The following is a 15,516-nucleotide window of genomic DNA, read 5'->3' on the forward strand; positions in this document are numbered from 1 at the left end:
TATTTCCCCCAAAGTCTTTACAAAGGATTGTTAGAACTTGGAATTCTCTGGTGCAGAATTCATAAAGTGTTTTAAATGGGAATTGGTTGCTTGAAAAGGGGAATATTAAAAGGTATTGGCAGAGAGCAAGGGAATGGAATTAGACTAGGTGGTTCATATGGAGAAAAACACTGGCACAGACCTGGTGTTTCTATGCTGTAACATTCCAGGATTCTAATCAAAAGAAACAAAAAGATGAAACACCTGTTGAAGTTAATAGAAATCAGAGAACAAAAGAAAAAAATCCTAATTTAATATATAGTCACAACAAAACTGTTAATTTAAAGTAAGTGACAAAGTAGTTCATGTTGAATAACGAATCAGTGACTAAAACACATCCCCATGTTAAGTGTTCAGGAGCTCTAGGGAATACCCTGCTATCGCCTCATGCTTCAATTAACTCTTCATCCAATATTCTAGCATAATTCCTCCTTGGTTATTCATTGTAACATTATTCAGTTATTAAATTCATTGTTAAATCATAGTTTTGTACTTTATGAAACTATTACATCATTCATCACAGTAAATATCAGAGTTGGGCGTTTTTTAAATGTGTTTCCAACATTCAGCCTGTGACTTTAAAGACTAGCTAAGGTTGGTAGCTCCTTGAGGTCAGACTTTTTCAGCTTCTATCAACAAAAATAAGTTTTCCTTTTTCATATATAATCTGTCAAAATGTTTAGGCAAAATAATATTTTAAGTAAATCAGAAAGGAACAACATGCAGGAAGACAGAACCTGTCTGTTTATAGTACACTCTGAAATAGAGAAAAGGTTCAACTTGATTTAATTTTTGGACATGGCACAGAAAAGCCACGGCTCAAAGTTTAAATTTAGAAAATCCTGCTGCATTTCGTTGGGATTTTGAGATATCAGCACTTTGATGATTGCAGCGTTTTAGCATCATATGGAAAAATTAGATTTGCATTTTCTAATAGTCTACTTTTGACATACTATACGAGAATACGCGATGAAACAGAATAAATCCTTCAGTGTTCAAAGAGATAAAACTTTATCTGCATTCTTATGATGCTGGGAAGCTTCATGCTGCCCTGCTGCAGAGTACCACCTGCACGGCACTGATATCACCTTTACTGTCATATGAAACAACACAGTGAATAGCTCTGATGTATCTAAAAAGGTACAGCATCCCAGGCCCTTAACTTGTTTTTATTTGCCCTTTCATCATTTGACAAAGACTCTCAGTTGCCAAATGTTTGCAGGGAAGTGGTAGCTAATGACAAGCTCAAACAGTACAGTTCCTTACCCATTGACACTATACAACAACAACTTGCATTTATATACCACCTTTAACATAGTAAAAGGTCCCAATGTGCTTCACAGGAGAGCTATAAAACAAAATTTGACACCGAGCCACATAAGGAGATATTAGGACAGGTTACCAAAAGCTTGGTTAAAGAGGTAGTTCTAAGGAGCGTCTTAAAGGATGAGAGAGAGGTAGAAAGGTAGAGAGGTTTAAGGGAGGAAATTCCAAAGTTTAGGGCATAGGCAGCTGAAAGCATGTCCGCCAATGGTGGAGCAAATTGGAGCACAAGAGGCCAGAATTGGAGGAGTGCAGAGATCTCGGAGGGTTGTAGGCCTAGAGGAGGTTACAGAGATAAGGAGGGGCGAGGCTATGGAAGGATTCGAAAACAAGAATGAGAATTTTAAAATTGAGGCATTGTCAGACTGGGAGCCAATGTAGGTCAGTGAGCACAGGGGTGATGGGTAAATGGCATGGTCAACTATTGTAAACTTGGAAGATTTATTAATTGAAGGCACTTCTTGAGGAGCATCTAATGGATTACAACTTAAAGGGTCATCATTTCATGGTTTTAGTCACAAATAATTTGGTATGCGTTTACTTACCTCAATAGTTTTACAAATCTCTTCCAGCTGAGTAATGATTGCCTGGATTCTGTCATTTCCTGCCACCAGCATTGCAATACCGTCGCTGAGCTCAGTCTGCAAAAAATAGCAACACTTATCAGGCCAGAGTACAAGCTATTCTAGTCAGCAAAGATAACACAAGATTGACTTTTAGGATTGAACAATTCCACAGGCAACCTAATAGCAACGCCTTTAAGATAATTCCTTAACACTCTATTTGAGGTACACTAGCATTTCTACAACAAAAAGAATGTTAACACTATCAACAACCTTTAATTTCCCCCAGCCCAAAGATCCAATAGCCTAATACATAGCAACTATAAATGTTGTTCTGGAGTCTGCAATCTGCCAACTAACCCTGCCAGGTGCTCATCACTTTCTCTCTCTGCTTTGCTCTCTCCGTGCATCGTAGTGCTCTTCCTCTTTCTCTGTTCCTGTTTTTCTTGCCACCTTGCTTTTTTATTGCTTAGTTTCATTTGCTTTTTACTTCTCCTACACTCTTCCTGTTTCCCTTCACTGAAGTCAGGTGCAATTGAATCTGTCAGTCAGCGAAGGGATGACAGGATTCAGCAGCTCAACAGTTTCAGGAGCATTGGCTGATGAATTGAACAGGCAGGTGGGCTGGGGAGTTGAGAAGCATCAGTTTTAATAATGAAGTCAAATATAGGAAGGAACATAGGAACAGGAGTAGACCATTCAGCCCCTCGAGCCTGTTCTGCCATTCAATTAGATCATGGCTGATCTGTATCTTAACTCCATCTACCCACTTTGGTTCCTTCGGAGGAGCAGACCCACAGAATTCAGGCAGGGAAGAGATGGCAGATATCACAAACAGCAACACCACATGTGGAGAGAGACTACAGGAATGAAAACCAAGACACTGTGGTTCTTAAGGAACACATTAAACAACAGTTTTTTTTATGAATTGTGCACATTCTCAAGAGAATCTTCTCGGGCATTTTGTAACACATGAAGCCTAATTATTGCCAAGGTGGACAGGAAAGTTGTCAATGATAATCCTACAGAAGAGTGATGTTTGCTGCTTTGCTGACCATAGAATGATAAAATCTGGATAAAAACTGTGGCTGTAGAAGTGCTGGATAGATAGTACAACAGTTGTTACTGAAAAAAACACTCTTATTGCTTTATTAATACCATGGATATGATCCTGATCACACTAATAAATAGCGGGAGAGAACATGGACATTCATGCCCAGCCCTCCACACACATCTGACGGAAATGGATGGCTACACTATTCCATGCCACTGGGGTTCAGATGTAGGCCCAACCCAAACTGAACGGCTTGTTCATCCACAAGGAAGAGAGACCCGTGCCATTAAACCATCAGGAACAGGATCCAGCCCACTAGGTCATCGGGAATTCAATGTCCTCGCTCGGTGCTAAAATAATAACATTAGATTTTATCTTGGCCCATTAGAGTAAAGCACAATGCCAAATTATAAAATATATTGATGCTAGTAAAGTGATAACACTGCCTTGCCAGGGTGCAAATGGAATATATTACTACATTGATGTCTTATAAAACAAACCACTGTCACATCAGAATTTACATCTTCAGCAATCATTAGTTATGTGACTAGCTGTTAATCAGTCTAATTTCATAAATTACTCTCCATATTTCACATTCTTTATTAAAATATTAGGGACACAGATTTTCTTTAAAGGGAAGCAAATTATCATCAAGGTACCTTTTGACGTTTGTAGACATTTTGAAGAGGTGCCACTTCACAATCTTTGTGAGCGCCAAAGACTTTGCACATTGAGCAGGTTGGAACCTCACAAGTTAGACAGTAAATATTAATCTTTTCATCTTCATGCTCTTCACACATTAACTGCTGGTCAGACTTGGTGTGCAGAGGCCTGATGGAAGTGAATTATTATTAAAAGTATTAAAGTTAAAGTAAAATAAAGTAACATTACTACTAGAATTTAGGGAAGTTAAGTAAAAGAACTTTTGTCATTTTATTAAAAAAGTTAGTTATTTCTCTAGAGACGATTGTCACCTCCTTCTCCCTCAACACAACCACACCTCCTCCACCTCCATCAAACCACACCTCCTCCTCCATCAATGCCCCCAACACCACCTCCGTCACCCACCCCACCCTCCTCCTCCATCACCCCCTCCACCACCTCCTCCACCTCCTCCCCCACCTCCATCACCCACCCCACCCTCCTCCTCCACCACCTCCATCACCCACCCCTTACTCCACCTCCTCCTCCATCACCCCCTCCACCACCACCTCCATCACCTCCTCCTCCACCTCCTCCCCCACCCACACCACCCTCCTCCTCCATCACCCTCCTCCTCCACCACCTCCTCCACCACCTCCTCTATCACCCACCCCTTACTCCACCTCCTCCTCCATCACCCCCTCCACCACCACCTCCTCCCCCACCTCCATCACCCACCCCACCCTCCTCCTCTATCACCCCCTCCACCACCTCCTCCATCACCTCCTCCTCCTCCTCCATCACCTCCTCCACCACCTCCTCCATCACCCACCCTTTACTCCACCTCCTCCTCCATCATCCCCTCCACTACCTCCTCCATCAACACCTCCTCCACCTCCATCAAACCACCCCACCTCCTCTTCCAACACCCCCTCCAGCACCCCCACCCCCTCTTCCTCCATCACCCATCCCCACCCCTCCTCCTCCTCCATCACCCACCCCTCCTCCTCTCACCCACCCCACTTCCTCCTCCTCCATCAACTCCACCTCCTCCTTCCTCTCCACCATCTCCTCCTCCCTCTCCACTATCAACTCCACTTCCTCCTCTCTCTCCACCATCAACTCCACCTCCTCCTCCCTCTCCACCATCAACTCCACCTCCTCCTCCCTCTCCACCATCAACTCCACCTTCTCCTCCCTCTCCACCATCAATACCCCCTCCCTCCTCTCCACCATCACCTTCTCCAATTCTACCCACCACCCCACCTCTGCCACGACCATCACTTACTCCATCTCCACCACCATCTCTTTCTTCATCTCCACCATCATGCATTTGTACAGCACTCCTTACATGCAAAAAAATGTCTCAAATCAATTTAGTTTAAGGAGAGAAAGTAAGTTTAATAAATTACTTTGGTTTTAATTTCTGAATATAAAATAGAATAGCAGTAGGAATGTTTTGGTACTATTGTACAGGAAAGTGTCAGGAGCGGCATGTTTGATTGCCATAAGTAAAATAATTCTGTATTTAGCATATTTATAAACACATAATATGTGATTATAAATCATATACCTAAAATTAGAACCATGGTACCCTGCTGGTGTCATCACAAATAATGAATATGAAATCTGGGTCCTTGGAGTTTTATATAACTTAAATTGTCACAATTTAAACTTCATAGTTCCTGGACGTACATTTATATTTTTTTTTAAATATCAGCTTAGTGGCACAATAACACACTGAGCCTTAAGTTTGAATCCAACCTAGATTGATGGGATGCAATCTGTCAGCTGAGTCCTATCTGAAATAAAATTAGGCTGTCTCAACACAGTTCTGAATAGGTGTAAGTCCATATAACAAATTCACAGTTCATCCAGACTACATTGGCTCTCTCAGGAAGAAATTTGGTAAGGAAGGAAATAAAAATATTACACTGTGTAGTGGGATGTACTCTACTAAGGTTAGAGTTAAGGCAGAGTGGAGTGTGCTTGGCACTGAACTGATGGCACACCCATTTTGGATTGCCTGATATTGCCACTGGCTGCAAAATGTCCATTGTTCATACTACCATACCTGTAGAATGTTTGGGTTACCTTGTAAATTATTTATTTTGTCCAATGAATCTTTAAATATAGTTTTTTGTCACTGAACTGTGCAATATGGATCTATATCATTGAAAACACTGATATTTAAAGGTTCAGCAGACAAAATAATTAATTTCCAAAGTAACTCAGACCTTCTATCCATGTGCATGATGTAAAGTGTAATACAAATGTGTGGTGACTACTAGTAAACCAAACAGAACCTAGCATAATTCATAAGCTTTAAATGTGCAAATATTTTATTAACTAATCATAAACCTTTCACCACCTAGAAGGACAAGGGCAGCAGATGCATGGGAACACCATCACCTGCAAGTTCCCCTCCAAGTCACACACCATCCTGACTTGGAAATATATCACCATTCCTTTATCGTCACTGGGTCAAAATCATGGAACTCCCTCCCTAACAGTACTGTGGGAGTACCTTCACCACACGGACTGCAGCGGTTCAAGGCGGCGGCTCACCACCACCTTCTCAAGGGCAACTAGCGATGGACAATAAATGCTGGCCTTGCCAGCGACGGCCACATTCCAGGAATGAATAAATAAAAAATTCAGTGAAATTGGGAAAATTGCGTAAGCAGAACATTCCTTTGGCATTACCAGTGGGGACACAAACCACCATTTTCCATGTGGAAATTTTAATGTGCGAGATCTCCCACCATGAGTTTCCTCTGAATGGCACTCTCTGCTGGGATTATGTGGAAACAGCCCTCTAATATCACCCGTAAAAGTCAGAGAGCTCCCTGATGGCAGAGCAAGAAAAGGACCATCTGACATTGCACTAAGCCACAGAGACCAAAAGGTGCCAGGTTTGACTCCTGGCTGTGCTGAATTAGTTGGCCTCAATGAGGTTAGGTGGGGGAAGAACCAGCATCACCACTTCTGATTGCTATCCAGGTACTCCTGCTGGAAACAGGTGTGCAGGTGTCAGGTGGAGACAGGATCAACTTCAGCTTTAATGTCCAGTTATTGAATAGCCTGCTAACACTACCTAGGCTTCCACATGAAGAATGGGTGCGATATGAGAGGGCGGCCAGTGCCTGTAGAACTGTACCTCAGCATGAATCATTGCCTTCAGCAGAGGAAGGAAGAAAATACTTTTTTTTTGGCAGTGTGGAAGACTATGAGGATGTTGCATGACCACGCCCTGTACTTGTAGTTAACATCTAATCACCCCTGTATCAATACCAGAGCTTTTCCCACTTATGTCAATTCTTATACAACTGTACTCTTATCTTTGGTTTGGTCCTTGTACAAGACCTTGGTCAGGCCTCAGTTGGAATACTGTGTCCAGTTTTGGTGGTCTCACATGGTGGGTGGGTGATATTGAGGCTTTGGGAAGGGTACAGAGGAGGGCCACTAGACTAATTCCCAGTTTAAAGCATCTCAGTTATCAAGATAGGCTAAAAGAGTTGGGGCTCTAAACTTTAGAGAAGCACAGACTTAGAGGTGATCTGACCGAGGTTTATAAGATGATGAAGGGAATAGATTGTGTTCGAGTTGACAGTTTGTTCCAATTAAATAGGTATAAAGGACCAGCGGTCACAACTTTAAGTTGTATAAGGCTAGGTCCAGGTTAGATGTCAGGAGGTGGTTCTTTTCCCAGAGAATAGTGGACACCGATTCACTGAATTCCTTCAAGTGAGAGCTGGACCTGTTACTGGTTGGGGTGGAGTTCACCTCTTACAAAAGGTAGGTACTGCAAGGAATTATCAGGGACCAGAGTGATCGCCTGGACTAGTTTTGATCACCTAGTGGGTCGGAGAGGATAATTTGACTTCCTCCCTCCTGATCGCTATCTATCTTTTGCAGAGAACACCTTGTTGGGATGGGAGGGGTAGAAAGAGAGGGGCAGAAAGAAACTTCATTTGGGGGCAGGGAGAGAAAGAGAGAGAACTTTTTCAAGGAGGAATAAAGAGAGAATGAGAGAGACAGATACCCTATTGTAAGGGATGGGGACAGGGGGGGGGGGAGGAGAGAGAGAGAGAGAGAGAATCACTGAGGGCAAAGGTATGGGGTACCAAGCCTCCAGGAATTAAAAGATTAATCTCCTGGACACTGATGCAAGCAACCCAGAAGAACAATCAAATTGGGTGGTCTTTTTTCCCCCCATTCTCTTTGAACGCTTTTTTTTATTATTAGTTATAAAAATATTGGAACCGAGAAAGAGGCTGGTGAGGCGATTGAAAACGGGAGGTCATGTGATGAAACCTTCAGGAATACATGCAACCAGAGTTGGCAATCTTAGGCAAAGGCTTTGTTAAAGAAGAGGGAAGAGACTTCAGGAAGCAAGGGGGTTTGAGAAAGAGTGTGTTGAGCTGGCGGGGTGGGGCATCGCTGGCTCTGCTGGGAGCATTCCAAAATACCGCATTCTACAAATCACTAGGAACAATGTCATGAGGATAGTGAAAAAACTGGCACATCATCACCTTTCTCACAAAGTAAAATTAAAATAGTAAATTATTTTATGGAGGGAATTGTACTGAGTATAGTGAGATATTACTTGACATATTTCAATACTGTGCTCATTTGTTATTTGTCTCTCAATAGACATCTACTACTGTGATCACATAATCTCTTCACTTCAGCTCCATATAATCTATTAAATAGAATTAAATCAAAGCTAGTTGTCAATATTTCTCTCCACTCCTCAAACATGATGTGGAATTTAATTTGATCAGAATTAGTCTTCAGTGATTGTTGTACCGCACTACTTTATTATCTACATACAATTCAGACCAGATAACAATGTAACGGTGTTCAAGTAAAGCAACTGCAATACCTACTCTACGTATTATCAATGCCCCTTGGTAGTTTATTATTCCCGTTTGAGCTTACTTATTGTGTCCTGAGTTGTTACTTTTTCCTGCTAAGGATGATTTTGGAGAAATAACACAAGAGTGATCATATCATCAGGGTAAAATGTAAGTGAAATTAATGATAATTAAATCAGTCTCTGGGAATTTATCTGGTGCCAGCCTTGATTCAGTAATAGCACGCTCACCTCTGACTCAGAAGATCATGGCTTTAAACCCCATCACTAGAACAAATTATCTTGTCATTAATCTCACTGCTGTTTATCAGGCCTTGATGTGCACAAACTGGCTGCCATGTTTCCCTAAATTACAACAGTGACTGCACTTCACAAAGTACTTGATTGGCTGTGAAGTCCTAAGAATGTGAAAGGCACGATATAAATGTTTTTTTGGAAGTCAACAATTACACGATTTACCCATTATTGTCAGCTGGAAAAACATGACATCATTACAACCTAGATTGGCTGAATGAATGAGACCAGAAGATTCTGACCAGAAGAGTGAGAAATTGGTTAGCAATTAAATGAAGAGCAAAGTAATTAAAATAACTTTGTCATTGAGAGTTTAGTTTTGTCATTAAAATGTGCAATAGGCTCAGGTTGGTCAATTCAAGTTTGAATTGGCCTGACTGTGCATTCGGCCAGGAACAGCTTCCTACTTTTCAAGGCAGTTTTGTGTGAATAGTGCTGTTGATGGCACTCTAATATAAAGGGGAACTCTGGAGACCTGATGGCATCAGACAGTCTCATTTTCAAGGATTTTGCAAATACCATCTCCACTTAAATGTAAATGTGTGGAGTCAGATTTTTCACCTTTTATCCATCAATCATGGGTCTCTGGCCTTAATTTGATTTGGAGCACCAACATATAAGAAAGTTGCTGGAATCTGGAATTCTTGGCTACAGGGAATAGTTGAGGCAGAGGCCATTGCATCTTTTAAGGGAGAGAGCAAGGCAGTAGGATTAGTTTTGGATTGCTCTAACAAAGAGTCAGCACAGACGCGATGGGCCAAATGGCCTTCTTTAATGCTGTAAACTTCTAGAAAAAGATGTAGTGGAGCCAGTGGGTCACAAAGGCCACGGATGTCCATTTGAACATTGCTCCCAGCTTAGCGTAAAAGGACATTAGCTCTATGTTTACCAACATTGCAAAACTAGAACTCAACATTTTCCATCTTTCTTCCTCCTACAGTTTTCAGGTTTTTAAATCCCAATCTTGATGTCCCCTAATCAGTATTGCCCGACTTAACCTCATCATCTCTTTTACTCTTTTCAACCTTGCTGGTTTTTGATTTAAAAATTGCGACCATTTTTACCCATTCTTATTTGGATTCCATTGTGGGGCATTCTACTTCATTCTGCCCCATTCCCAAGGAGATTTGATGCTGTCTCTTCCCACTTACTATCAGTTGATTCCCCGAATGGTGCTGGTGGAAAAATTACTTTTTCCCTACCTCAGCTGAAAGAACAACGTGGGAGTGAATGGTTGTAAGAGGGTGGTTCAGCACACAAACAGGGAAACAGCAAAAACAAAAAACTACGGAAGAATGAAACCTGTTCTATGGTTGCAGACCATTCGCTAAAGCACATGTACCCTCTGTCTCTATAAATAAAGCACATTGCGTAACCTGGATGATTCTTGCTTGTAGATGTCAATGATATTTTCCACCAGGAGATTTCTCTGCAGGCCGTAAACTCCATGGCGATCCAGCACTACCTCATGTCGGCAGGAAGGACAGCGAAAGCGACCCCCTGAAGGCACTGTAGTGGAGCCTCTCGACTGCCAGAATGGGTTGGAAGCCTGGGAATTACATATCAAATGAAAATGTCAATCAGTCCTAAAAATATTATTCAGCTCGGCCACCTGTTACTCTCATTCTACTTTGTCTCTTTCTCAAGCTTGCTCTTTTTGTAGTTTTTCTTCAGTTTTACATTACTATTTTTTTCTTCAATTATATTATACCAGTCATGTCATTCAACACCAGTGCTATCTCCTATAGGTCAGACAATGGGAAATGTGTGTTTTTTTTAAAAAGGGATGAGCTGGACTCAATCGTCATTTCTTCCCCTCCGGCACCCACCAATGTTTGTGATCTGACATTTTTTCCTTTCTCATTTTCCCTTCCCTGTTGTCCCTTCACTCGTAGTTCTGCCATCTAAACAAACTCGCACACAAACAAGCTTAAAAAGAACATTAAAACAGTCTTAGCAAAAATATTTTGTCTGAAGGGCACTTTTCAGCTACATAAAAAGCCCATACATTTTACTAAAAATATAAACACAGAAAGCAGGTATTCTAATGTCCAATCTATTATTAGTTCACTGAAATTAACTATACCACAGCCAAGTATTGATAATTTAAACACCTACCTGGAAAACATCATTGGCACATTTTCTACACAAGTTATGCTGGCACGGTAAAATTACTACTGGTTTTGTGAACATTTCCAGACAAATGGGACAAATAAGTTGTTTCTCCAAACTGTCCATTGTCTGTGCGTCTCCGAGCATTGGTTTGAAGCCCACCGCAAGGTTCATCCCCGAAATCAGGAGGTTCACTTGATCGGTTAAGTAGTAATGAACTTTTTCACTTTCTTCAGAGCTCTGTTTTTTCTACCTTTTGGTCTCAGCTGAAACATCAACTGTTGAGCAAACAGTTAAATTTAGAAGCACTTCGTGGAGGATTGAATTTCTTTTCTTTTAAGCAACAAGTCACATGGGCCAACAGTTGTGGACCCTGCATTCCTCACTCCATATTTATCTCATGAAATGTGAGACTGAGATGTGGAAGAGCCATTTGTTGGGCAGCTCTTCTCCCAGTCAAGTGACATTTAGTCATGTAGTATGCCACAGATTAGATATAAATTCATCAGTAAATTGTTAAAAAAAAACTTGAATGCTTTTGAAATCAACTGCCTAAATTAAGGAATTAAGTTTCAAATTCAAAAACCTGAAATTAAATCCATGGAGGAAAGAATATCGGGGTGATTTGTTCCCAATACCTAATGAGTGATTTTAAATAAATACAGTTTGTTGTCCTGTGCACAGCCAATTCATTTCTGCTCAGCAATATATTCTTGTTACGTGAATACCTCTTACTTCACGTTACAATATTCATCTGCTTTCACGGAGTATAACAGAATGAAAAGGTTGCAAACCAATTGATCAGGAATTACCCACAATCACTGGGCAAATACAGATGTCTGTTGAAATCTTCTTGAACGAACACACTTGATAACACTTGAATATATGTAGGTATAATCACAAAGAAGTTATACCTACCATAATGATGCCAGGTTTCCTACTAGAATGTAATTAAGTGCCCACTTCTCTGTAGCATTTCCTATACTTTTAAAGAATGGACACAATGACGTAGTCATAGAGTCATAGTCATAGAGACATAATGGCACAGAAGGAGGCCATTCAGCCCATCGAGTCCATGCCGGCTCTCTATAGAGCAATCCAGTCAATCCCATTCCCCCGCTCTATCCCTGTAGCTCTGCAAGTTTATTTCCCTCAAGTGCCTATCCAGTCTCCCCTTGAAAACATAGAGTGTGTCCGCTTCCACCACTTCCGTCGGCAGCGAGTTCCAGGTCCTCTCAACTCGCTGCGTAAAAAAGTTCTTCCTCATGTCCCCCCTGTATCTCTTGCCCAAAACCTTAAATCTGTGTCCCCTACTCCTTGTACCATCAACTAGTGGAAACAGCCTTTCTCTGTCTAGCCTATCCAAACCCGTCATAATCTTGTACACCTCTATCAAATCACCCCTCAACCTCCTTTGCTCTAATGAAAACAAATCCAGCTTCTCCAACTTGTCCTTGTAGCTAAGATACCCCATCCCCGGAACCATTCTGGTAAATCTCCTCTGCACCCTCACATCCTTTCTAAAGCGTGGTGGCCAGAACTGGATGCAATACTCCAGTTGTGGCCTAACCAGCACTTTATAAAGATTCAGCATAACTTCTCTACTTTTGTACTCAATACCTCTATTTATGAAACCCAAGATCCCATATGCTTTGCTAACCACTCTCTCAATATGTCCTGCCACCTTCAGGGACCTATGCACATTAACTCCCAGGTCCCTCTATCCCTGCACACTCTTTAAAACTGTGCCATTAAGTGTATATTGCCTCTCCCTGTTCCTTCTGCCAAAATGCATCACCTCACGCTTCTCTGTATTAAATTCCATCGGCCACTTGTCTGCCCATTCTGCTAGCCTTTCTATGTCCTGTTGCAGTCGATTAGTATCATCCTCACTGTTTGCCACACCCCCAAGTTTGGCATCATCGGCATATTTAGAAATTCTACTCTGTATTCCAATATCCAGGTCATTTACATATATATCAAAAAATATAGTGGCCCCAGCACTGACCCTTGGGGAACACCACTGTCTACCATCCTCCAGTCTGAAAAACAGCCATTTACCACAACTCGCTGTTTTCTGTTCTTAAGCTAATTCCTTATCCAAGCTGCCATTGACCCACCTATTCCATGAGCCTCAATTTTGTTAACCAGCCTTCTATGTGGTACTTTGTCAAAGGCCTTCCTAAAATCCATGTAGTGCATCTTAACTTCCAGGAAGCCAGTGATAAAGCTTTGCAATGTCAAATGCAGGGAGGGGTATCCTCAGTAAAGGTAGATAAGGAATTTGCTGAAAGAAAAGCAACATCGAGGGAGGAATGTCAGGCTGGGCTGATGCACAGTAGAGAGCCCCATGGATTCGTGCTGAAGTCTCAACTATTTCCAAAAAGATAAACAACCTAGTTCATTGTAAATGGTTCCCTCTCCTCATGCACTGTCCCCCTCCCTTTCAAATCCAACGTCATCACCCTCCTCCTTGACCTCTGTCCTTGCAAATAACCCACCTTTGAACTCTGTCCTCACAAATTACCATCCCATCTACAAACTCCCTTTCCTCTACAAAGTCCTCGAACGCATTGTCGCCTCTCATATCTGTGCCCATTTTTCCCGCTACTTCATGTTTCAACCTTTGCAAACAAATTTCCTCCCCTGCCACAGCATGAAACAGCCCTAATGATAGGCACAAATGGCATCCTGTGTGACTGTGACCAGAGTGCATAAATCCTCCTCGTCCTCTCTGCAGCCTTTGACACTGGCCCTGAAATTAGGATCGGGGGCTTGCCGCGCGTGTAAGCCCCCAATCTGCACTCACCCCGCGCGCTGACATCTGAAGCCCGGACCTGCTTGCATTTCCTGTCACAGGCCCGGTTCAGATGTCAGCGCGCAGTGCTTACCTGATCCAGTGGCGTAGTTAGTGTGATGTGCCGGCTGGGATCAGGTGAGCACTGTACAACCAATCAGGGGAGGGGAAGGTTCATTCATAAGTTTGAGAGTAAGAACTGTCAAACTCATGAAAACTACGGGGGCCCAAAACACTATTTAAACTTTAAATAAAAATTTAAAAAACATCCCAATCATTAAATTAAGTATAAATAAGTTTAAAAAAATAATTTAAACAATAATTTTTTTTTTGAAAAAAATAAATTTTAATAAAAAGGGTCTAAAACTAAACTTACCTTATTGTAGATTCTTTAAAATAATAAACCTGTGGGAAAAAAAATTCTAAATTGCACTAAAACACCACTTACCTGTAAAAATAAATACTTACGTGTGCTTTTTACAAGCGTAAAGACCGGAGGCCTTTACACATGCGCAAATCCCCCAAAACAGAGGAAATCCAAGACGCACGCGCTGCCCCCTACAGCGCACGCGCTAGCCTCTTCAACTCTTGGGTTAGAGGAGAGGAAATGCCGGTTTTCAGCGCATGCGCTGTGCATGCTGAAAACCGGCATTTCCTCCGGCCAGACGCGTGAGTACCCCTTCCGTACTCACGCGTTTGGGGAGGAATTACTGCCCCATTATCAACCCCACCATCCTCCTGCAATTACTCTCCTCCATTGTCCAGCTGGGATGGACTGCCTTTACTCAGTTCTACTCTTACCTATCCAATCGTAGCCAGAGCATCTCCAGCAATGTTAACTCTTTCCGCCCCTGCACTGTTAACTCTGAAATCCCTTGGCCCTCTCCTCTTCCTTATTTACACGCTGCCCCTTGGCAACATCATCCAAAGGCATGATATCAGGCTCCACATGTATGATATGTCTCTTCTCTTTTGTTCTCTCCCAGCCTGGCCTCTTAATCTATTTCATTCCCTGTGCCTCTTTAGTCTTGACAAAGGGTTTTGACCCGAAACGTTGACTCTAATTTCTCTCCACAGATGTTGCCTGGCTTGCTGAGTTTTTCCAGCATTTTCTGTTGTTATTTCCATGTGTGATGATGGCACCCGACTCTACCTCTCCACCTTCTCTCGAATCCTCCACTGACTGCCGTCAGTCTGCTTGTCCCACATTCACTATTGGATGAGTTATAATTTCCTCCAGTTAAACATTGGGAAGTCTGAAATCATCATCTTCGACCCTTGCCACCAATTCCATCCCCCTGCTCGACAACTATATCAGGTTGAAGCCAACTGTTTGCAGCCTCGGTGTCTTATTTGACCTCAACCTGAGCTTCCGACCCCATATGTTCTCCATCACAGAGACCACCTACTTTTCACCTCCGCAACATCATCAGCTTTTGCCCTTGCCTCAGCCTATCTTCTGCCAATACTCTCACCTCTAGACTCAACGATTTCAATATTCTATTGGCCAGCTTCTTCCCACCCTCCATAATCTTCAGCTCATCCAAAACTCTGCTGCCCATATCCCAATCCACACCAAGTCCTGTTCACCCATCACCCCTCTACTACTGAATTGGTTATGGGTCTTTGGGTTCTTTTAGCCTCTCCCATAAAATGGAGGGGGGTGGCCGGGGGTTTGGTGGTGCGGGGTGGGGACATTATATTGGGATGAAATCAACTGAAGAATAGGATGAGCATGTAGGAGTCCAATGGCCTTTTTTCATATTGGATGCATAAATAAAAAATCTTGATGTACGGAAGTAAAACATGAATG

General features: G+C 42.2%; 1 protein-coding gene across 4 annotated transcripts in view; it reads right to left on the bottom strand.

The window, feature by feature from the left end:
- The window catches only part of trim54 (tripartite motif containing 54), a 98,077-nt gene extending 86,854 nt beyond the window's left edge, over positions 1-11,223 (bottom strand). For 2 of the 4 annotated variants that reach the window (XR_015079521.1, XR_015079520.1), the window contains exons 1-4: positions 10,913-11,222; positions 10,171-10,343; positions 3,639-3,810; positions 1,908-2,003 (exon numbers count right to left, since the gene is read on the bottom strand). Coding sequence is in view for 2 of the 4 variants with exons in the window: in XM_085996976.1 (XP_085853102.1) it covers positions 1,908-2,003; positions 3,639-3,810; positions 10,171-10,343; positions 10,913-11,080 (609 nt within the window). In the remaining 2 variants the exon portion in view is untranslated. Of the gene's footprint in view, positions 1-1,907; positions 2,004-3,638; positions 3,811-10,170; positions 10,344-10,912 lie in introns of all 4 variants that reach the window. The other 2 variants (XM_085996976.1, XM_085996975.1) reach the window with 2 other exon arrangements.
- Positions 11,224-15,516: the final 4,293 nt, after the last annotated feature.

The sequence above is a fragment of the Somniosus microcephalus genome, chromosome 9, assembly GCF_052327205.1.
Source record: "Somniosus microcephalus isolate GS21.2 chromosome 9, FLI_Smic_1.0, whole genome shotgun sequence".
Lineage (NCBI taxonomy): Eukaryota > Metazoa > Chordata > Chondrichthyes > Squaliformes > Somniosidae > Somniosus > Somniosus microcephalus.